The 23,457-nt window shown below is 42.5% G+C and overlaps 2 protein-coding genes across 4 annotated transcripts in view; one reads left to right on the top strand and one right to left on the bottom strand.

Annotated features, from left to right (window-relative positions):
* Positions 1 to 9,666, bottom strand: part of LOC138965481 (uncharacterized) — a 35,311-nt gene extending 25,645 nt beyond the window's left edge. For both annotated transcript variants that reach the window (XM_070337648.1, XM_070337649.1), the window contains exons 1-8: positions 9,518 to 9,666; positions 8,593 to 8,752; positions 5,196 to 5,262; positions 4,776 to 4,851; positions 4,322 to 4,411; positions 2,337 to 2,412; positions 1,676 to 1,859; positions 1 to 22 (exon numbers count right to left, since the gene is read on the bottom strand). The exon at positions 1 to 22 is cut by the window's left edge and continues 45 nt beyond it. In XM_070337648.1, the coding sequence (XP_070193749.1) occupies positions 1 to 22; positions 1,676 to 1,859; positions 2,337 to 2,412; positions 4,322 to 4,411; positions 4,776 to 4,851; positions 5,196 to 5,262; positions 8,593 to 8,752; positions 9,518 to 9,577 (735 nt within the window). In that variant the 5' untranslated portion in view covers positions 9,578 to 9,666. The remainder of the gene's footprint in view (positions 23 to 1,675; positions 1,860 to 2,336; positions 2,413 to 4,321; positions 4,412 to 4,775; positions 4,852 to 5,195; positions 5,263 to 8,592; positions 8,753 to 9,517) is intronic.
* Positions 9,667 to 9,868: 202 nt separating this feature from the next.
* Positions 9,869 to 17,418, top strand: LOC138965480 (solute carrier family 35 member E3-like). Of its 2 annotated transcripts, none has more exons than XM_070337646.1 (6): positions 9,869 to 10,255; positions 10,762 to 10,872; positions 13,199 to 13,357; positions 14,104 to 14,186; positions 14,932 to 15,044; positions 15,989 to 17,418. In XM_070337646.1, the coding sequence occupies exons 1-6, from the start codon at positions 9,869 to 9,871 to the stop codon at positions 16,066 to 16,068; spliced, it is 933 nt and encodes a 310-aa protein (XP_070193747.1). In that variant the 3' UTR covers positions 16,069 to 17,418. The 2 variants fall into 2 exon arrangements, with proteins under 2 accessions (XP_070193747.1, XP_070193748.1); XM_070337647.1 differs by having other exon boundaries at positions 9,881 to 10,255; positions 13,199 to 13,369.
* The last annotated feature ends 6,039 nt before the right edge of the window (positions 17,419 to 23,457 follow it).

Raw genomic sequence — 23,457 nt, 5'->3', positions numbered from 1 at the left:
GAGTAGTTCAGCTGACTTTGCCCTGGTGCAAAAAAAAAACAAGTGGCGTAAGGCGAAATTACTACATTTAGTCAAGCTGTGGAACTCACAGAATGAAACTGAACGCACTGCATTTTTTCAAAATGACCGTGCAAAACGCAGTGAAATTGATGAGCCTGTTTAGCGCGGTAGTGGTTGCGCTGTGCTGCATAGCACGCTTTTCTGTACCTCTCTTTGTTTTAACTTTCTGAGCGTGTTTTTAATCCAAACATATCATATCAATATGTTTTTGGAATCAGGAACCGACAAGGAATAAGATGAAATTGTTTTTAAATCGATTTCGGAAATTTAATTTTAATAATAATTTTTATATTTTTAATTTTCAGAGCTTGTTTTTAATCCGAATATAACATATTTATGTTTTTGGAATCAGAAAATGATGAAGAATAAGATGAACGTAAATTTGGATCGTTTTATAAAAATATAATTTTAATTACAATTTTCAGATATTTAATGACCAAAGTCATTAATTAATTTTTAAGCCTCCAAGCTGAAATGCAATACCAAAGTCCGGCCTTCGTCGAAGATTGCTTGGCCAAAATTTCAATCAATTTTATTGAAAAATGAGGGTGTGACAGTGCCGCCTCAACTTTTACAAAAAGCCAGATATGACGTCATCAAAGACATTTATTGAAAAAATGAAAAAAACGTCTGGGGATATCATGCCCAGGAACTCTCATGTAAAATTTCATAAAGATCGGTCCAGTAGTTTACTCTGAATCGCTCTACACACACACACACACACACACACAAACACACACAGACACACATACACCACGACCCTCATCTCGATTCCCCCTCTATGTTAAAACATTTAGTCAAAACTTGACTAAATGTAAAAAGAAGAAAGTGTCAAGAAGAATCTTACTTTCAATATATTACTGGCAGTCACAAGAAACGTTAAACACTCATTTTCTTCACACACACACACACACACACACACACACACACACACACACACACACACACACACACACACACACACACACCACACACACACCACACACACACACACGCACGCATGCACACACACACGCACGCACGCACGCACGCACACACACGCGCACACACACACGCACGCACGCACGCACACACACACACGCACACACACACACGCACACACACGCACACACACACACACACACACACACACACACACACACACACACACACACGGAGGTATACATAAACAGGAAGACAAATACACAGACACACATGCACAGAGTGGCGCACACAGTCATGTACACACACCCTCTTGTTCTCGTTCAGAAAGGAAATTAAACAGCACAGCATCGCTAACTATTCACAAATGTACCAAAGGAACCCCTGCGCCCTATTGGCCGGTATTGCCTAATGTAAGGCAAAAGACGAGTACACATGTACCCACATCATTTACCTGAGGTCACCAGGCCACCTGCCTTTGATCTCATCGAACCTCGGGAGCAAAAATGTTTCCACTCTGTATTCTTTCTTTGATGTGCGCCTACACTGGAAGCGCCTATTGTGTGGATTATTCTCAATTTCACCTTAAAAGTGGGGGCTGCATCCTTGTTTATGAAGCGCCTTATTGTCCCGAAAGTATGGTCATCTCACTACCAGCTACTGAAAACAAGCAACCAATCAAAGTCCCCCATACCTGCAGAATCGGACAGCCTCATGCAGAGCGGTACTCCCCCTCAGAATGTCCAGCTGGTTGGGGTCGATTCCGTACTCCAGAAGCAACTCCAGCACGTCAGCGTTGTCCCGCATGGCCGCCTCCACCACGGCACACTGGTTGGACAGCAGCGTGGGGCAGCTCTCCAGCAGTATGGACACCGTTTCTGCACGATTAAAAACATGGTACAAGTAGTGGAATGAAAATTACGGTTCAAATCCCGGCCGCACCTGGCGGGTTAAGGGTGGAGATTTTAACGAGCAGACCTGCTAGTGCCTTAATTATCCCCCTTCGTGCAAAGGACCAAGTGCGCACAGAAAAGATCCTGTAATCCATGCCAGAGTTCGGATGGTTATAGAAACACGAAAAATACCAACACCCCGAAAGCAGCGTTTGGCTGCCTAATTGGTGGGGTAAAAATCCCAGTCATACACGTAGAAACCACCCCCCCCCCCACCCACCCAGATATAAGACTCCCTCTGTTTAAGGACCCTGTTTTCTCAGATTTTCTGTTCATAAACTCTGCACATTTACCCCCATTCTAAGACTCCCTCCTGTTTAAGTTCTGATTTTCTAAGATTTGTTTGAGGTATTGTTTGTTCCACTGTATTTATTTCCATTCTCTCTGTCATGTCTGGCTGACCTTTTTTGTTGTACATGGCTGCTGCATCCAGAGGTGTGTGGTGATCTTTGTTCCTCAACCACACATTGGCTCCTGCCTGTAGACATATACATACATGTACATGTAACACAGAAAAAAAGTTCATTTATATCGGCTTCTGACAATGAATACAGTTAAACCTGTCTATAGCGACCACCAAAGAGACCGACCAAAAGTGGCTGTCATAGACAGTTGGTTGCAATGGAAAAGTGGAGGAAAAAACTTTTCAGGGATCCCTTGGATGGTCTATGGGGGCGGGTGGTTGCTATGTTTGAGAGGTGGTTGTAAGGGCAGGTTCAACTGTATATCTAGCACATTCAGCTGACTACCCTCCTCTAACCCTGCCCTATGTGTTTTGAAGTTTCAGACACTACATGGCTATCAGAGAAACCACTGGAAGAAATCTCTATGGTTCACAGGGGGACCTTAGACTTGGAGCAACAGTTACCTTTGTTATCAATACAGCAAGCGAATGGGGAAGATCAGTCACTTTAAAAAAACACATTTTTTCTCCAAAAACAAAGTACAGCTGCCTGTATTGTGGGGTGACTGATAACAGTCATACAGTCATACACTTAATATTCCCATTTGGATGACAGTCACCTTCTCTGTCCCAAATGGCTCGGTGAGTGTAAATTAAAGCATGGGTACGTTCAACAACAACATACCAACTCTGATCAATGTTCAAATACTTTAAAGGCACAGTAAGCCTCCCGTAAACCATCACAGATACGGTCAGGGTTTTACACACAGTACAAACACCCTTTCATTTAAACACTCACCGATTGAGAACATCCTAGGTGCCCTCCGTAAAGAGCGAACAATTTTCAAAGAATTTATTTTTGCGTGGTTTATCTTACCCCTGAGCCATCGTGAACCCGTGTGATCCAGTTTCCCTTTTTCACAATGTAGTCGTCAGTTAGTCATTTGAATGCGACTCGATGTGAGCTTATTTACAATAGCACGTTTTTATGCACGAAACAAACGGCTGTGGTTCACAAGAACTCTTGCGATGGCTTTTGACTGTTAAGAGGAACGGCGATATGCACTGATAAACCGTCGTCTGCTACGACCCTTGCGTGACCCTGCTTCCGGGCTTTTCTTTTTTCAAACTTTCACAACTTCGAATTGTACTGATCTTGTCTTGATGAAAAAAGAATTATTTTATGATCAAAGAATGTTTGTGTAACAAGCTGTCAATTTATTATTTAGATTTTAAAAGTTAGGTCTAGCGCAAAAACGCACCACGGTCCAAAAACATTTTGATAATCATCGATTCACGGCTATCGCCAGTTTACATCGATAGAATGAGACCCGAAGGGAAGTAACTCATGTTTGACCTGAGTTCAGGATGGGTCCAAAAAGTGTTCGAGACAATCTGCAAAATTAATTCTTTAAAAATTGCTCGCTCTTTACGTAGGGCACCTAGGATGTTCCCGTTTGGTGAGCGTTCAAATGGAAGGGTGTTTGTACTGTGTGTAAAAGCCTGACAGTATCTGTGATGGTTTACGGGAGGCTTACTGTCCGGGCGTGAATTCCGGTATTCATAACAGCCGTCCAGCACCAAAACGAGGCGCCATTGTTGTTAAGGACCAAGTCCACGAAAATAAATTCTTTGAAAATTTCTCACGCTCGACAGAAAGCAGCCAGGATGTTCCCGTTCGGTGAGCGTTCAAATGGAAGTATGCTTGTACTATATGTAGACGCTCGGGGAGCTCTGTGATGGTTTACGGGAGGCTTACTGTGCCTTTAAATATGGAACTTTAAAACAGAACTTAACAGACAGATCTATCAAACATTCTATTATTTTCAATGAACTTCTTTGACTCGTTTTCTTGTAAATGAAAAACAGAAAAGAAAATGACTGCAATCATATCATCACTCGAACTCTTATGTCAAAACGTTCTTTGACAGAACAGTTCTAAAAAAAGAAAAAGAAATAACGTTTACTTTGGTATTCCTCTCACCTTAACAAGTTTCTGAATGATGGGAGTCTTGGTGCTTTGCTGGCAGGCAATATGTAAGGGTGTGTTGTGGTCATCATTAAGACTGTTTACCTGTCAATAAAATGCTGTCTGTGAAAGTGACACATACACCAACAAGATAGGCATCACACATTTAAAGCTCAATGTCAAAAAACAAATGGAAATGAATATACCACTTTTACTTTAAATCCAATTAGTACTATGCTTAGACACAGACAGACAGAAGTGCAAGCAGATACAGATGCACACACATACAATCGCATGGCAAAACATACATACATACATACATGTATAAGAATTAAGATAAGGATGGCAAAGACATGTCAAACAAGACAATTTAGTTGTGAGCATGCACAGACAGACAAACATGCGCACACACTCACAACCACATGGATAACCTGTCAAAAAGAAGATTAAGAATGACAAAGAGACGTACCTCAGCTTCATTCACCAACAGAAGAGTAACCAGGTCAACTCGACCTACAAACACTGCAAGATGCAGAGCTGTGTTTCTGAGAAAAAAATCAGAATGCTAATTACACATTTCACAAGTTCATCATTCACTCTTCAGTCACTCACAAAAATCAATCATTTAGCAGATTTTAACATTGTTACATGGATATCTAATGAATGAAAGTCTGTGAACTACAACTTCTGCATGCATACAATTTTAGTCACTTTTTCTTTGCATACCTAAATGTCTATCAGTGTTAATTAACAGCTGATTTCTTAATTGGCTCATTATCTGTTCTTCTTGAGAAAATTATGGCAGTTGCATCCACTGATCCAGTTCTCACTTGATGCTTTATTATAGCCAGAGAAAAGGACTAGCTAGAGCCAGTGATCGAAGCCTCACCCCTTGAAGTCTTGTGCCAAAACATTTGCCGAGTAAAAAATAAGCATCTCTGCAACATCACGTAAGCCTGGAAAAAAACAGAAAGAGGCATGCTAAAATAAAATGTGTAACAAACGTAAGTAAGATATCTGAAAATGTATACATTTATCTGTTTGTTCATCAGTCTTCCTCTCTGACAATTGATACGTCTCTCTCTCTCCCTCACACACACACACACACACACACACACACACACACACACACACACACACCTGCACACACCCTCACAGGCACACACACAAACACACACCCTCCATTATAAGACTCCTTCTTCTAGAAGACCTCATTTTCTCAGATGTTTTCTTCATAGTGTAAATAAAGTAGGCTCCATTATAAGACTCCCTTCTTCTTCTTCTGCGTTCGTGGGCTGAAACTCCCACGTACACTCGTGTTTTTTGCACGAGTGGAATTTTACGTGTACAGCAGTCCCTCTCATGAACGGACACCCTTGGGCCATAGCAAAACTGTCCGTACATTGCGGGTGTCCGGTCACGGGAGGGGTGACCACACCACCCCCTCCCCGCCCATACACTCACACAGAGACACACAAACAACAGGATCGAGTCTATGATAATCACTTCTTGTGGCTACTAAACAATAACAATAAACTCCTAATACTTCTTTAAACGTTCTGTAAAAAGGATTTGTATGAAAAGTGTTGAAAAGAAGAGAAAATAAATCCTAAAGGCAGTGAACACACTCACCATGCACTGACATACGAAAGCAGCCACACAAACACAGCACAGAGGAGCGTGTGCAGATGCTTTGCAAGAATAAGCTTGAAAACCAGTTTGAATAAAAAGCAGCAGATAGAGCTGCATGTCATAATCATGTAATTTATTTTTTTCTTGTCTGGCTTTATTGACTGCATGCCGATCATGTGGCATGGCAGTGACTTTTCACTCTTCAGTCGGAAATACACTGTACATAACACAGCTCCCACTCTCCATCACTAATGCCTACCCCAAGCCGTGACAACTGATGCTTGGAAATTGTGTGGAAGAGTACACCTCTCTATTTCTCTCCAATGCTCTTCCTGCTGACATGCAGTGACACCGGACACCCCACAGAGTTTAGCCAGCTAACCCTCCACCCCCCCCCCCCTCCTTCCTCTCTCTTTCCCTCCCTCCAGCCATGTACTGTTGGGGGCTGTGGCCAGAGAGGCCAGCTGCACTGTTCACTCAGAGCAAAACCAGTTGACAGTGTCCTAACTTTTGACAAAGCAAGACAACTGAAGGGTTCATAGATTAGGCAACCGACTCACTGGTCAAGGCTGAGGGGAAACAAGAGTATCTTGTCAATGAAAGAGGTTAGGCCTACACACAGACACACGATGCTGAGAACTGTGGCCGGTTTTTCACTCACTTTCGCTCAGGACCTTCATCGACTGTGGTTTCTGTTGTTTACGTCCAACAGACAAGAATAAAGAGCTCAGTGCAGTTTCATGTTGGCATCTTCGCATGTACTCCACTCCTGACCAAAGCTACCCCTCCTCCTCAGTGATGGGTACACGTGCACTCAAGTTATCAGTGACTGTCATCACGCCATTGCGGCTGTGATCTTTGTACCAAGAACCGGACTGCTCTGTTATCGATTTTGTTGTGGTGAAAATTTGACGATGGTCTGTCCGTACATTGGAGGTATGACCTGTTATTACCAATTCAGTGCCCCATATGGCTTTTTGACCAATCAGGACGGATTCTGGGTGACCTGTTAAATGTTATAACGTTCAGGCAGGGACCCTTTTTGTTTATCAAGCTAAAAATTGACAAAACAAATAAAAAATTTAAATCAAAAATATCAGCGTGATTTATTCTACAGAATGACACTTCAAATGCTGTCAGATAATACTCTCTTTATCTACAAAAATACTGATAAGCGAGTTTTGTCGGTGGGTGCTTTACGGAACAGCAAGGTACCGCCCATCCTGAGTGTGAAATGCCGACCCGCTCACTTGAAATCTAAATTACCTAAGTTCGAAAAATCAAGTGATATTGCGTCACTCGCATTACGTCAAATGTATCTTTACGTCATTTCCCATCCGCCTTGAATCGGTTCTAAACCTGTCGCTCTCTATTCAAGAAGAAAAGCGAAGCAACCGAAACGCATGTTGAACATGGTTTATCTTGTGAGATTGTTGTGTGTTGAACGCATTTGACCTGTGAATATTCATCACGTCAGGAGTATTACTCTGATTGGCTGACCCAGGTCACGAGAATTCTTTGACTGACAGGCATAATCAGGTGCGAGCGCTCAAATTCCAATTTTGGCTGTTCTGTCTAATTCGCGGGGTCACTTCGAAATTTGTTTTGGTCGAATTAAACGGTAATAAAACCGTTATTTCTAATATGCGGACTGTTAGCAAATGATAACAGTCATGTCTCACAAACAATATCAGCATTCGCCTAAAAGGCTCATGCTTGATATCTTTTTTCTCGACATGCCTGTTATCATTTGCTAACAGTCAGCATATTAGAAATAACTCATACTGTTGGGACCGAAAATGAGTGTCCGCGTCCACGTTTTGCAGGTGTCCGTTTAAGGGGGGGCAAATATAGAAGGAAAACACTCCGTGCCGAGCAAATGTGTCCGTACATGTCAGGTGTCCGCTCACGCCGGGGGCCGTACATTGCAGGGACTGCTGTATGACCGTTTTTTACCCCGCCATTTAGGCAGACATATGCCGTTTTCGGAGGAAGCATGCTGGGTATTTTCGTGTTTCTATAACCCACCGAAATCTGACATGGATTACATGATCTTTTTCGTGCGCACTTGGTCTTGTGCTTGCGTGTACACACAGGGGTGTTCGGACACCGAGGAGAGTCTGCACACAAAGTTGACTCTGAGAAATAAATCTCTCGCCGAACGTGGGGACGAACTCACGCTGACAGCGGCCAACTGGATACAAATCCAGCGCGCTACCGACTGAGCTACATCCCCGCCCCATAAGACTCCCTCTCTTTTAAGATCTACATTTTCTCAGATGTTTTCTTCATAGTGATAGTGTAAATAAAGTTAGCTCCATTATAAGACTCCCTCTCTTTAAGTTCTACATTTTTCAGATTTAAAGAAGTCTTAAAGCAGAGATAGCACTGTACTGCAGATGTACAATGTATGTACTGCAGATGTATAATGTATGTACTGCAGATGTACAATGTATGTACTGCACATGTATAATGTATGTACTGCACATGTACAATGTATGTACTGCAGATGTATAATGTATATATTGCACATGTACAATGTATGTACTGCACATGTACAATGTATGTACTGCACATGTACAATGTATGTAATGCACATGTACAATATATGTACTGCAGATGTACAATGTATGTATTGCACATGTACTACATACCCCCCAGAACTGCCAATAGCAGTGGTGTGTAGCCAGTCTCCGTCTCCTGTGCATTCACATTGATGTGAGTCAGATGTTTGCGGATTTTGTGACCTGTGTCGACATTCTGCCATGTTGTTTCACCGCTTTTTTTCTTCACCGAGGCACTTGTCAGAAGTTTCTGTTGGAGAAAATAAGAGTTATTAACATTTTCCTCTATTTATACAAATTTATAAACTTTATTATTTTTCTTTATTTACATAAAAATGTCATGTCTTTGTCTTGTCTTTCCATTACTGCCCACAATCAACAGTAGTGATTATTTCGGCACTTGATGGGATGTTGCGCAAGTCCAATAAAGCAGCGTTTCCAGCATCCAAAAGTCCATTAAAATTCACAGGTTGGGGAGTATGGGGGGGAGGGGACATGAGTCACAGTGGCTGCTGGTTTAGTGCGAGGCGCGCGACACAAAGGTGTCGACAGTGCAGGCCTCGACGACAGCTGCTGGTATAGAGTTCCAGTCCTTCACTGTGCTGGGTAGAAAAGCGGCACTCCGATACTGATGTGTACATGTCATGGATGTGAACATAGAATGTGTCGAACCATCAATTGATTTGGTGTATAGAATGCAAATTTAGCATGCAAAACGTACAGACCTGACTGCTAGAACATAATACTATTAGGGCTTAATTCTCATGAGTTGAGTTAAAATTTACTTAAATTGCCTAAACTTAAAAAAATCCTCAAGCACATACCTATCCCTTATTTTTACAAAGCACATATCCCTTATTTTTACAAAGCACACACACACACACACACACACACACACAGAGCAGCACAAGCCCCCCCCTCCCCCCAAAAAACCCCTCTCCTTCACTGTCAATGTTTGGGTTTTCCCAGCTAGACTTGTTCCCCTCACTCTCAGGGAGGTTTCTTAGTCTCACACCTGAACTTTCTTGATGTCTTTAGCTTTCACAGCCTTCAGCAGTTCTTCTTCTTTTCCCATTGCTGGCCTTCCATTGACCAGCCCCGAGTAGCGCGAAGTGGGATGATCAACAAGGAAATAATCCCAACGTGTCAAAGACCACTGTTGTCTAAAGGAAGTAAACAAACCAGGAAGAAAGTTCAGCACAGAATAAAGATGTGATGTGCTAGAAACAACTATATATTTCTACATAAAGGGAACTGCATACGATTCTGCAAAACAAATATAATACATGAAAGTAATTTTCTCCTGTTTTAATATTTTACTTGGAAGTTTACGTGTGCAGAGCTATCCCGCAGATGATTAATCACAATGGCTGCTCCCAGTCAGTCTGTGGTGGCAGTCTGTCTTGTGTTGAATATTTGCTGTTCCATTGTGATTGTGCTGTTAAACAAATGGATATATACGCATTATGCGTTTCCGAACATGACTCTAACGTGCATCCACTTCATTGTAACGACGCTTGGGCTGCTTATCTGCAAAAAATTGAACTTGTTTCAGCCGAAAAGTCTACCTTTTATGCACATGCTCCCGTTAGCACTGACTTTTTGTGGTTTCGTTGTCTTCACGAATCTCTCATTGGAAAGCAACACCGTTGGGACTTACCAGCTGATAAAAACCATGACTACGCCGTGCATAATTATTATTCAAACGCACTTTTACAACAGAAGTTTTTCAATGCGCGTGAAAGCAACGCTGGTAAGACACGCCCATCCTGACTGGAGCAGACGACGCGTTCCAACCTCTTTCGATACAAACAAATTCAGTTTCTTTTTTCCGGAAAATGGTAGAAAATGTCGTTAGGTATTCCGTACAAAGCGGTATTCAACAGAAGAATTTTGCATGCATATTTATGTGTGAAATTCAACACAAATTGTTTTCAGGGGCGGTATTTTTTAGCAATTGATGTGAGATGTTGATGTTGATACGATTTATCAGTTCAGATGTCAAAAGGGAATTAATGTTGAAAACAGAGCATCCAGTAACTTGTGAAAGACAGGAAGCAAGAAATTCTCTTGGCAGAGTTTTGGATGTTAAACTTAAAGGAATCTAGCAAATATATACATGATAACTAACCAAGTCTGGTGAAGTATCACAGACAGTGGGGAAAGAAATGATCTAGCTGATGGGAATTTGTACAGATTTATCTTTTAGCATTGATTTAAGTAGTCCTAATGCTAATAGTACTCACCCCTCTGTTGCAGCTTCCAATCATTGTTGGAGTATTTTTTAACTCTTACTATGATGTGAAATTCAACCTGGTAGGCATTATTTATGCCTCCATAGGAGTCTTGGTCACGTCATTGTACCAAGTGGTAAGTGTCGATATATACTAATAATGACATAGTTTAACTTTAAGATTTAACTATTTAACTTTAAGATTGAACTATTATCCCCAATAGACTGCTTGACAAAAACGTTTATTTTTTCACCATTTTAAACAAATTCGCCACCAAACCGTTTTCCTGATCATAAATCATTATGCTAATTTTCGTTGTTAACTTTCTGTCATGAAGTCTACGCATTTCTTCTTTCAATAGACGAGTCCCTTGTTTTATGAGTGCAATTAAGTCAATTGTGTGTGAAATATTCCATCTGGAACAGACCATGGACTATGATGGAGGATACTACACATTTAGCCTACAGTGGAACCCCCAATTTAAGACTCCCTCCTTTTTAAGACCTTGTTTTCTCAGACTTTCTGTTCATAACCTCTGTAAAAGTACCCCCAATTTAAGACTCCCTCCTTTTTAAGACCTTGTTTTCTCAGACTTTCTGTTCATAACCTCTGTAAAATTACCCCCAATTTAAGACTCCCTCCTTTTTAAGACCTTGTTTTCTCAGACTTTCTGTTCATAACCTCTGTAAAATTACCCCCAATTTAAGACTCCCTCCTTTTTAAGACCTTGTTTTCTCAGACTTTCTGTTCATAACCTCTGTAAAAGTACCCCCAATTTAAGACTCCCTCCTTTTTAAGACCTTGTTTTCTCAGACTTTCTGTTCATAACCTCTGTAAAAGTACCCCCATTTTCAGACTCCCTCCTTTTTAAGACCTTGTTTTCTCAGATTTTTAGAGGTCTTGAAAGGGGGGTTCCACTGTATTACTAAAAAAACCGAATGTAGTAAGTCATAACTCATAGATCAATCTATGTTATACTTGTGCAATACAGTGGAACCTTCATTTTAAGACTCCCTCCTTTTTAAGACCTTGTATTTTCAGACTTTCTATTCATAACCTCTGTAAATTTACCCCCATTTGAAGACTCCCTCCTTTTAAAGACCCGATTTTTCTCGGATATTGGGAGGTGTTAAAAGAGAGGTTCCACTGTGTCCCCTCCTCTCGCATGTTCTCATGTATGCAGATGCACACAGGCATGCACACTCATGAAAGTTCCCACATTGCACAGAATGCGCAGAATGCACAGAATGCAATGTGGGAACTTTCAGTTCATGAGTGTGCATGCTAGTGATATATATGCAATGTGGGAACTTTCAATTCATGAGTGTGCATGCTTGTGTGCATCTGCATACATGAGAACGCGAGAGAGGAGGGGATATATACAGTGGAACTTGGAAGTGAACCAAGTATCATTTTTGGTATCATGTGTTCAAGTGAAAGGATGCTCTTTTTCCCGTGTGACAGCCTGGACAAATGTTATGGCCAGCATAATTGTTTACACGGGTGGAAATGCTATTGTTTAAGTGTGCATGTCTGTACCTCTTCTTCTGCATTCATGGGCTGAAACTCCCATGTACACTCATGCTTTTTGCACGAGTGGGTTTTAACGTCTATGACCGTTTATACGTCTGTATAAAAAAACAAGAAAGGTAAGTTGTTGTAACGTTTGTTATTGAACATTTGTGATGGGGCGGGGATGTAGCTCAGTCGGTAGCGCGCTGGATTTGTATCCAGTTGGCCGCTGTCAGCGTGAGTTCGTCCCCACGTTCGGCGAGAGATTTATTTCTCAGAGTCAACTTTGTGTGCAGACTCTCCTCGGTGTCCGAACACCCCCGTGTGTACATGCAAGCACAAGACCAAGTGCGCACGAAAAAGATCCTGTAATCCATGTCAGAGTTCGGTGGGTTATAGAAACACGAAAATACCCAGCATGCTTCCTCCGAAAACGGCGTATGGCGGGGTAAAAAACGGTCATACACGTAAAATTCCACTCGTGCAAAAAACACGAGTGTACGTGGGAGTTTCAGCCCACGAACGCAGAAGAAGAAGAAGAACATTTGTGATTGTAACATATTGTTTTGTCAATAAGTTGAATAACAAACGTTCCAAACAACCTACCTTTCTTGTTTTTTTATTCTGAATTTGGGAACGTTGGCAGTCTCTTTGTTTTTGGATTTTTTCAGCATGTCTGTATAAAATTGTATGTGTGTGTTCTGTATAAAATTGTATGTGTGTGTTCTGAATAAAATTGTATGTGTGTGTGTTCTGTATAAAATTGTACGTGTGTGTTCTGTATAAAATTGTACGTGTGTGTTCTGTATAAAATTGTATGTGTGTGTTCTGTATAAAATTGTACGTGTGTGTTCTGTATAAAATTGTATGTGTGTGTTAATTGTACGTGTGTGTTCTGTATAAAATTGTATGTGTGTGTTCTGTATAAAATTGTATGTGTGTGTTCTCAGCTTGTGGGGGAGAAACAACAGGAGCTGCAGGTGAACTCGATGCAACTGCTGTACTACCAGGCGCCTCTCTCTGCCCTGCTTCTCATCTTCGTCATTCCGTTCTTCGAGCCGCTGGACGCGTACCACGGAGTGCTGTACAACTGGCCCTTTGAGACCTTGGTGAGAGTGGCCGTGAGTGTTTTCTTCTTTACACTTCACACTGTAGTCTGTACATTTCGGGTTCTTGAGGTGGGGGGGAAGGGTGTCGTTCCCTTCTTGGAGACGCTGGACGTATATCACAGGGTTCTCTTGGGTCTCTTGCGGCAGGTTTGGGTCATTGGGTCATTACCTTCTTTGAGCCATTGGATGTGTACCAATTGTTTTGTGTAAACTGGCCCTTTAAGACCCCGGTGAGAGTTTTCTTCATTGGACTTCAGACTTTAGTCTGTAGATTTAGTGTGTGAGAAATGGGGTCTGGGGAATGGTGTGTGTTACTGCTTTTTTGTGTGAGTGTATACCTGTGTACGTGTGTATGTGTGTGAAAGACTTGGGAAACTGTCTGCCAGTGCCAGAAAAACCCATCTTGGGCAAATCCAAACATTTACTCATGAAAGAGGAGGTAATGAAGCTTAGTGGAGGAGAGGCGGGGTAGAGAGTGGGCCTGGCTTGTGCAACTCTCTGTGTGTGTACGTTTATGTGCGTACTTGTTTTTGTTGTCATGGTATTTGTTCATCAATGTTATCAAGTCTTGATAATTTACATTTAATGCAATTTTCAGTCATATGTCATAAGAACATTTTGGCAGATCTCCCAAAAAAGTGGAAAGTTTTTGGTGATTGAAAACAAGGTTTGGGATTTTGCCCACTGCTGACACCAAACCACATCTTTGAAGAACATAATCATATGAGCGATTTTTTTCTCTCCAGCTGATGGTGTTCCTGTCAGGAGTTGTTGCATTCATGGTCAACCTCTCCATATTCTGGATTATTGGCAACACCTCGCCTGTCACGTATCCTTTTGTCAACACAAAAGCCACAACACTATTCTGTGCTCACGTTGCTTATAAGTAACGCTTACAAAACGCATGACATTACAACGCAATAACATGTAAGTTACTTATATATATATATTTGAGATCAGGAGGTACTATACAGTGGAACCTCCCTTTTGAGATGTCCAAAAAATGTAAGAAAATCAGGTCTTAAAAAGGACGGTGTCTTAAAATGGGGGTAAATTGACAGAGGTCATGAACGGAAACCTGAGTAAAACAGGTGTTGAAGAGGAATGGAGTCTTAGATTGGGGGATCTCAAAATGGGGGTAAATTGACAGAGGTCATGAACGGAAACCTGAGTAAAAAGGTGTTGAAGAGGAAGGGAGTCTTAGATTGGGGGTAAATTGACAGAGGTCATGAACGGAAACCTGAGTAAAACAGGTGTTGAAGAGGAAGGGAGTCTTAGATTGGGGGATCTCAAAATGGGGGTAAATTGACAGAGGTCATGAACGGAAAGCTGAGTAAAACAGGTGTTGAAGAGGAAGGGAGTGTTAGATTGGGGGATCTCAAAATGGGGGTAAATTGACAGAGGTCATGAACGGAAAGCTGAGTAAAACAGGTGTTGAAGAGGAAGGGAGTGTTAGATTGGGGGATCTCAACATGGGGTTCCACCGTACCTCTGATTTTACGTGATGTGGAACACTGTTTTGTTCAACTTTGACTGTTAAATTGTTAATTGTTAATTCCTTGACCTTTGACCAGCTACAACATGGTGGGTCACCTCAAGTTCTGTCTGACGCTGCTGGGCGGCTACTTTCTCTTCAGTGACCATCTCCAGCCACTGCAAGTCTTCGGCATTGTCACCACACTCACGGGTATGCAAATATTTGTGTTTGTTTAATTAATTACTGATGATCAATTCTGAGGGGTTGTATCACTGCTAGCAAAACGAAAGACAGACTGCTAATGTACCACAACCAACTAGCAAAAAGCAAGAAATGGTAGTTCTTTGAACACGTAATGATATTATGAGGCCGGGTAGCTCAGTTGGTAGAGCACTGGATTGTCATTCTAAGGTCGCAGGTTCGAATCCCGGCAGGGACGGACACGGGTCAACTTTTTGTGCAGACTCAGAAACGGTATCCATGCCACCACAGTGGCACGTAAAAGGCCTTGGTCATTCTGTCATAAGTGCATGTGGCTAATTACACCTAAAAACACATACACCTGGGTAGCGCAACTCGGTTGCTGCTAGCTTTCCACTGGGAGGAAGCGACCCAAAGTTCCCAGCATTGGGATAATAGAGTAATGAAATGAAGAAGAAAATAAACAATCAACACAAATATGGGAAATCTTTAGAAATACATTAGACTCTCCAGTAAATTAACTTAATCAATTTGATTTGTTTAACAAATGTTTAGTCACAGAAGCCGGATCATCACCCCCAAAAATGAGGGTAATGTGTGAAAGACGGCTCATAAACATGTGTTTTGACTATATACGTTTTTGTTTTTATGTTTGTCAAGGTGCTGTGAAGATGTAGGAATAAAATCTTATAAGGAAGGGGTGTTGGATACACAAAATGGAAGCTGGACATTTTCTGTGTAACACAGTACATTTATTCCTGTTTGATGATCGAATTACAGTTCTCCAGTTGTTCGAAACTTCAAAGGCAACCTTAATTATATAATCTCTTTTTAAAATAAAAGAGGTCAGGTGCCTTACTAGACACATCTTTTCTGTTGACACGGAATCCTAGCCTACACACATTTCAAAATGCAGGATGGTTCCTTATTAAACACATCTTTTCTGTTGACAGGAATCCTGACCTACACACATTTCAAAATGCAGGAGATGAGGCAGAAGCAACTGCCAACGGTACAGGTTGTCAAGAGCTGAGCGTTCACCTTCCTACCATGCATTGTCACCACCAGTTTTGTCTGTAGATAATTGTTATTCCAATTTCATGTAGGGTACTTTTCGGACTATAAGGCGTAACTTTTTTCCTCGACTTGAACCCCTGCTACCTATTGACCGATATATCACCTTATGTATGGCTACAGAAAAGTACACATGTACCCCCATCCCTATACAAAAAAACACAACACTCCCTCTCTTGTGATAATGCATGTTTCTGCTAGGATCACCCTGGCCGAGTTTCCTCTCGACATCAATAGAGAAAACTCGGTCATTGACCCGGGTAAGAAGGTCAGTGTCTGTAAACTGGAGCAGGAAGAGTTTCCTCTCAGACATCAAAGGAGACCTCTCATAGATAAAACTCGGTCATTGACCCCGGGGAAGAAGGTCAGTGTCTGTAAACTGGGGCAGGAAGAGTTTCCTCTCAGACATCAAAGGAGACCTCTCATAGATAAAACTTGGTCATTGACCCCGGGGAAGAAGGTCAGTGTCTGTAAACTTGGGCAGGCAGCTGGCAAGTATAAATGACCCAAGGTCTCAAGGTCAACCAGCTACTACAATGCACCTGCCTTTGATCTCACTGCACATACAGAGCAAAAATGTTTTCACTCTGTATTCTTCCTTTGATGTGCAGCCAATACACCGGAAGCGCCCAATGTGATGTTTTTTTCTCAGTTTTATTTTAAAAGTGGGGGTTGTGCCCAATATAACAAACCGCCTTATAGTCCCGAAAATGTGGTACAACAATTTGTGCTAGGACAAAAGAGAAGACTGTTTTCTCATAAGTATGATTCTTGATTCTCACAGAATCTTGTCAGTCTATGATGCAAACCAAGTCTAAAATGCAGAAATCACAATAAATTTGTCAGCAAAAAAACCAACAGTCCAGTGAAACATCAACTGATATGTACGACCACTTGCCGATTTCATTTCCCTTATTTTTAAATTTGTAATTGTAAAATACAAAACAAATTAAATATAGGTTACACACTCCGAGTTCTAAATATCGTGCATATTTTCTCTAGGGTTGATTTTCAGTATTACCGAGCCTCTGGCGAGGACGAGGTGTGTAAGCTTTTTATCCCTTTACTTCGACGTTTTCATTAAAAAACACCACTTTTTGACACAAACTCTGTGAGTGCCCGTTTGCTTGTTTCCAAAACCTTCCGCGACCGCAAATCGTGTCATCAAATTCATGTGCGAAACGAGTCCCCTTTTGTCTTTTTGGTAAACGCGCCATAAAACGTCTGCTTTTGTATTCAGTCATCTATACTGCTTAAGAAAACGAATAACAGTTATTTCTAGAGTGTCGAAATAAAATTGGAAGTATTATTTTGCATTGTTGGCTTCTGGCTTTCGTCCTACCCCATCATGTTTCTGAGATTGCGCAGTTCAATGCATATGATACTGTGCCGTTCAATGCATATGATACTGTGCAGTTCAATGCATATGATATTGTGCCGTTCAATGCATATGATACTGTGCAGTTCAATGCATATGATATTGTGCAGTTCAATGCATATGATACTGTGCCGTTCAATGCATATGATACTGTGCTGTTCAATGCATATGATACTGTGCCGTTCAATGCATATGATACTGTGCAGTTCAATGCATATGATACTGTGCAGTTCAATGCATATGATACTGTGCCGTTCAATGCATATGATACTGTGCTGTTCAATGCATATGATACTGTGCAGTTCAATGCATATGATACTGTGCAGTTCAATACATATCATACTGTGCCGTTCAATGCATATCATACTGTGCCGTTCAATGCATATGATACTGTGCCGTTCAATGCATATGATACTGTGCCGTTCAATGCATATGATACTGTGCAGTTCAATGCATATGATACTGTGCCGTTCAATACATATGATACTGTGCAGTTCAATGCATATGATACTGTGCAGTTCAATGCATATGATACTGTGCCGTTCAATGCATATGATACTGTGCTGTTCAATGCATATGATACTGTGCAGTTCAATGCATATGATACTGTGCAGTTCAATGCATATGATACTGTGCAGTTCAATGCATATGATACTGTGCAGTTCAATGCATATGATACTGTGCCGTTCAATGCATATGATACTGTGCCGTTTAATGCATATGATACTGTGCCGTTCAATACATATGATACTGTGCAGTTCAATGCATATGATACTGTGCAGTTCAATGCATATGATACTGTGCCGTTCAATGCATATGATACTGTGCCGTTCAATGCATATGATACTGTGCAGTTCAATGCATATGATACTGTGCCGTTCAGTGCATATGATACTGTGCCGTTCAATGCATATGATACTGTGCCGTTCAATGCATATGATACTGTGCAGTTTAATGCATATGATACTGTGTAGTTCAATGCATATGATACTGTGCCGTTTAATACATATGATACTGTGCAGTTCAATGCATATGATACTGTGCCGTTCAATGCATATGATACTGTGCCGTTCAATGCATATGATACTGTGCAGTTCAATGCATATGATACTGTGCCGTTCAATGCATATGATACTGTGCCGTTCAATGCATATGATACTGTGCCGTTCAATGCATATGATACTGTGCAGCTACCGGCCGGTTTCAGTTGTCAGAGGCATTCGCCAAAAAGACTGCGTGTGTGACTTTCAAGCGATGAGGATGATTGCTGAATTTGTGCTTATTCGAGCTGTTGTGCTTCAGTGTTCAAATTTGGATTACTTACTTCTTCAATCGTCATTTAGGTGAGCCTTACTTTGATGTCTGTTGTTCAGTCTTAGGCCAGTAAGTTATCTGTACTGTACTGCAGTAGTTTTATTCTGCTGGTCTATTCAATGTAGGTCAAAACTTGTAAATCTATCTGCCTGCATGACCTCAACTTAGACACCGTTGTTTAGTTTAGAATTGAAAAATAACACACGCAAGATCCGACCTTCTTCGCCACCTTTTATTTTAACCGTATCTCCAACTTTGTAAGTGGCAATTTCCATGTTGTTGGTCAACTTGATCAGTAGCCGATGATTCTGTAGCAAACGACAGATCTGCAGCAGACGACAGATGGGACTGCCTTGTTCTGTTGAACCAGATTTAGCAATCAATGTTCTTCTTCTTCTTCTTCGCTCATGGGCTGAAATTCCCACGTTCACTCACAAATTTGCACGAGTGGGTTTTTACGTGTATGACCGTTTTTACCCCACCACTCAGGCAGCCATACGCCGCTTTCGGGGGAATCATGTTTGTAGATCGTTAGCCAAACGTGAGTTCGACTTTTATACCGCAGAATATCTCAATCGTTTTGCTGAAGAAAGTAGTCCCGGAGTCAACGATAAATATGCAGATGACCTCTATAAATTATTCAATTGTACTCTGAGATCAAAGACAATGACCAATGACAGGTGAGATCGAGACTCGGTGATGATGGATTATCCATATGGTAACCATAGATTATCCAGAATAATCACCTCCTCAGCTAACAGACAAAGAGGCAGGTCACAATTGTTATTAGACGCTTATGTACATTTATTTGAGCTAGGATTTGAATCAAAACAGTTGATATGGCTTATGAACATGGTGTGATTTTATTTGCTACACACACAAATGTACTTCATTGAATTTTGTTTCTGTATTTATTTCTGGTTTTCATTTTCGAAGTTTATGGCGACTCTAATGGGCTTTCATGGCTTTCACAATGTAAGGATTAAGTGGTACATTCTGATGAGAGAAGGTTGGGTTTGCAAAAAATGATATTTAGTTTCGAGTGATCATGGGTGATAAGGATTTGGTTTTTGTTTATGAACTATGTCTAGCTTCTGCTTAGTTTTTGTTTATGAACTATGTCTCGCTTCTGCTTAGTTTTTGTTTATGAACTATGTCTAGCTTCTTAGTTTTTGTTTATGAACTATGTCTAGCTTCTTCTTAGTTTGTGTTTATGAACTATGTCTAGCTTCTGCTTAGTTTTTCTGGTATATGTACTTCTCTGTTCTTAATTTTGAGTTTCCTAACTTTTTTGTGAAAACATCAAGTATATAGTTTTTATAATGCAAAGGTACCTGTGATGCGACCTGATTGGCTGACGACTGGGCTGCGGTGAGAGTGCCTGCGAGTTTCAGTGAATGTACATATACTCTATATCTGTGTGAGCGAATGTGTTCGGTGTGTCACTGTGGCATAGATAGCTCTTTTAAACTGCAAGTGTAATGTAACAAGGCCTACGTGCTGTACATATCTGTTTTTAAGCTCTCTCTGTACAAATCTCAATCACCTTTTTTAACCTTTGATTTCTTCTTCTTCTTTTCGATCGCCGATCACACTTGGAGTCCAGATCTTGAGATATAATTAGTGGTCCTCTGCAGCGCAGCCACTGGCCCGTACAGCTTGTTGTGCAGGGACTCCGGCAATGGCCAGATTTCCTCTCTCAGCACCTGGTGGTTCCTACAGTCTCGTAAGATGTGGGCCGTGTCCTGCTCTGCTTCTCCACAAGAACACATGGGGGAGGGCACAACATGCAGCTTCCCGTGGAGATGCTGGTTAAGTCTGTTGTGTCCCGTTCTCAGGCGGAAGATGACCACCTGCTGTGGTCTGGATAGCAGGTGGTAGCTGTCCTGTGGCTGGGGCGTCCTGTGCAGAGACTTAATGATGGTCTTCATCTCTGTCAGGCTCACAGGGTTGTTCTCTTGCTCATCTTCTGCACCCAGCTTTGCCATCCTGTCCGCCTCTTCGTTTCCTTGTACACCACAGTGGGAGGGGATCCATTGCAGTACTGTCCTCAGGCTCTTGCTGTTGTGTAGAGCGTGTTCCAGCTGAGGCAGTTTGCTACTGGTCATTGCTTGTAGTACTGACAGAGCGTCAGTCAGGAAGACCACCTGGTTGTCATGGTTGACTCTGTCGTTGATGGTGTATGCTGCATGGATCAGTGCTTGTACCTCAGCTCTGTAGTTTGTACAGTGGAGGCCTGTTGGTATAGCCTCTGCTTGCCTCTCTCCACTGGGGTACTGGACATACACCCCCGCTCCTCCATTTTTGACGGCCTCTGTGGCTGACCCATCAGTATACACCCGTATCCATGCTTCTTGGGGGTACCTTTCTTCAAGCATGGCAAGAGTCAGGGCTTTTTTCGTCGCATTGCTCTGCTCGTCCTTTGTTGTGAGGTAGGGGACACTGGTCTGTATGTCCAGGTTTCCTTGTCTGTCTTCCCAGGGTGGGGCGTCAAGGGAGAAAGATGGTGGCTCCACTAGCTCTGGCATCTCTGTCTGATGTTTCTTCTGCAAAGCCCTTGCCTCCAGAGCGAAGCTTGATCTTTTCAGCCTTCCTAAGGACATCTTCTTGAGTCTGTCACTCATTGGATGGTCATGAGTGCACTGGTACTTGGTGGCTTGTACCATTGTTTTGCAGTCTCGCCTTTTGCTCAGTGGAGGAATGCCAGTCACCTGTTCCATCTTCTGTATGGGTGTTGATTTCATTGCGCCCGTGATGATTCTCAGCGCTTGGTTCTGTACTTTGTCTAGGGCCTGCTGGTGTGTCTTGGCTGCTGTTGCCCAAGAGCTTGATCCGTACTCGAGGTGCGGTCGTACAGTCCCCTGGTAGACTGTTTTCAGGATCTTCTCGTTTGCACCCCAGTGTGATCCTGCCAGCTTCCGCATGATGTTTAGTTTTCTCCTGGCCTTTCCCTCTGCATTCATGATGTGTTGTTTCCAGGTCATGCGCTTGTCATAGGTGACCCCCAGGTATGTTTGCTGGTCTTCAAATTTCAGGGGTGTGTCCCCCAAGGTCAGTTTGCCAGGTGTCGCTTTGGCAGAGAGTGTGAAGAGAGTGGCAGTGGTCTTCTCCCTGTTGATGGTCACACACCAGTCTTCCGCCCACGCTGCAACCTTTTCTAGGGCAAGTTGCATCCTGTAGGTTGCTGTGGTTGCATACTCTTCCGAGCACCAGAGAACAAGGTCATCAGCATACAGTGCCGCTTGGACTCCTTTGGGCAACTCTGGTACCAGGTCGTTAATGAAGAGTATGAATAGCGTGGGGGAGAGTACTCCTCCCTGTGAAACTCCTTGGCGTAGTAGCACCTTTCGGCCACAGTGACCGTCCACCAGCACTCTGGCCTTTCGGTTGTGCAGGTACGACTTGGTCCACTGGTACATGTTGCCTTTGACGCCGGAACGTAGGAGCTTCACAAGGAGTCCATCTTTCCAGACCTTGTCGAAGGCCTTCTGCAGGTCAATGAAGGTGGCCAGGGTGACTTTCTGGGCCTGGTAGGCATCCTCTATGACCTGGCTAAGGTGTGTTGTCTGGTCCTCCGTACTTCTGTGCTGTCGGAAGCCGGCTTGTTCTGGGACGATGATGCTTTCCGATTCCAGGTACAGCTGCAGGCGCTGGTTGACAATGCGCTCCATGGTTTTGCATACGCAGCTTGTCAGGCTGATGGGTCGGTAGCTCAGGGTTTTGGTCTTGTTTTTCCCTTTCTTTAAAACTGGGATCATCCTGGCTTCCTTCCAGCACTGAGGTACCTGTCCCTGTCTCCAGCTGAGGTTGAAGATGCCCAGTAGTTTCTGGAGGGCCGAGTTGCCTATGTGTTGCAACATCTCATTCGTAATGTTGTCTGGACCTGGAGACTTCTTCTTTTTGAGCTTCTTGATGGCATTCTTCAGCTCGGCCATGGTGATGTCTTGTTGCATGGCATCCTGTACGTTTCTTTCTGTTCTTTCTCTAATTTCTGTTCTGACTTCCTTTTGTAGAGGCAGGGGTATGGTGGTGTCGCTTTCTCCCCGATATGCTTGGGCGAAAGCATTGGCAGCGGCTTTTCCAGTTAGTGTTCTTCCTTCCTCCTCCAGGGTGATCTTCTGTCCCTTGTTGCCCTCTTCATTCAGTGCTCTTGTAAGTTTCCAGAGCTTTGTTGTGTCTTTTTCCATATTCAGCCCTGCCGTCTTTTCTCTCCAGCCTCTTCTCTTGCACTCTAGCTTTGTCTTCAGATGTTTTGCTTTGCTTTCTTGGAGTTTGATGTTGTTCTCCTGGCTAGGGTTCGTCTCTGCCTCTTCTCTCATTCTTGTGAGTGCATCGTGCGTCTTCTGCAGCTCATCGGACCAGTATGGGATGTAGTCCTTCCTCACTCCACGTGGGATGCTGTCCTTGGCTGCCTGGATTATGCTAGCATTGAACTCCTTTATCACGTTGTTGATGTTTCTCCTCTCTGTTTCTATGGCTCTGGTCAGCTCATTTGTTCGTATGTTGAACAGTCCCCACTTTGCCTTTTTGTAGTTCCATCTCGGGTGTTGTGGATGCTCAGATGCTGAGTCTCTACTGATGGTAAGGAGAACTGGGCGATGGTCGCTTCCACCCAGCTGTTCATCCACTTTTCTTGAGATGGTTTTGTGGATGTCA

Source organism: Littorina saxatilis, linkage group LG4 (assembly GCF_037325665.1).
Source record: "Littorina saxatilis isolate snail1 linkage group LG4, US_GU_Lsax_2.0, whole genome shotgun sequence".
Classification (NCBI taxonomy): Eukaryota; Metazoa; Mollusca; class Gastropoda; order Littorinimorpha; family Littorinidae; genus Littorina; species Littorina saxatilis.
The sequence above is the reverse complement of the archived record's forward strand: the minus strand, read 5'-3'. Positions and strand labels throughout refer to the sequence as shown.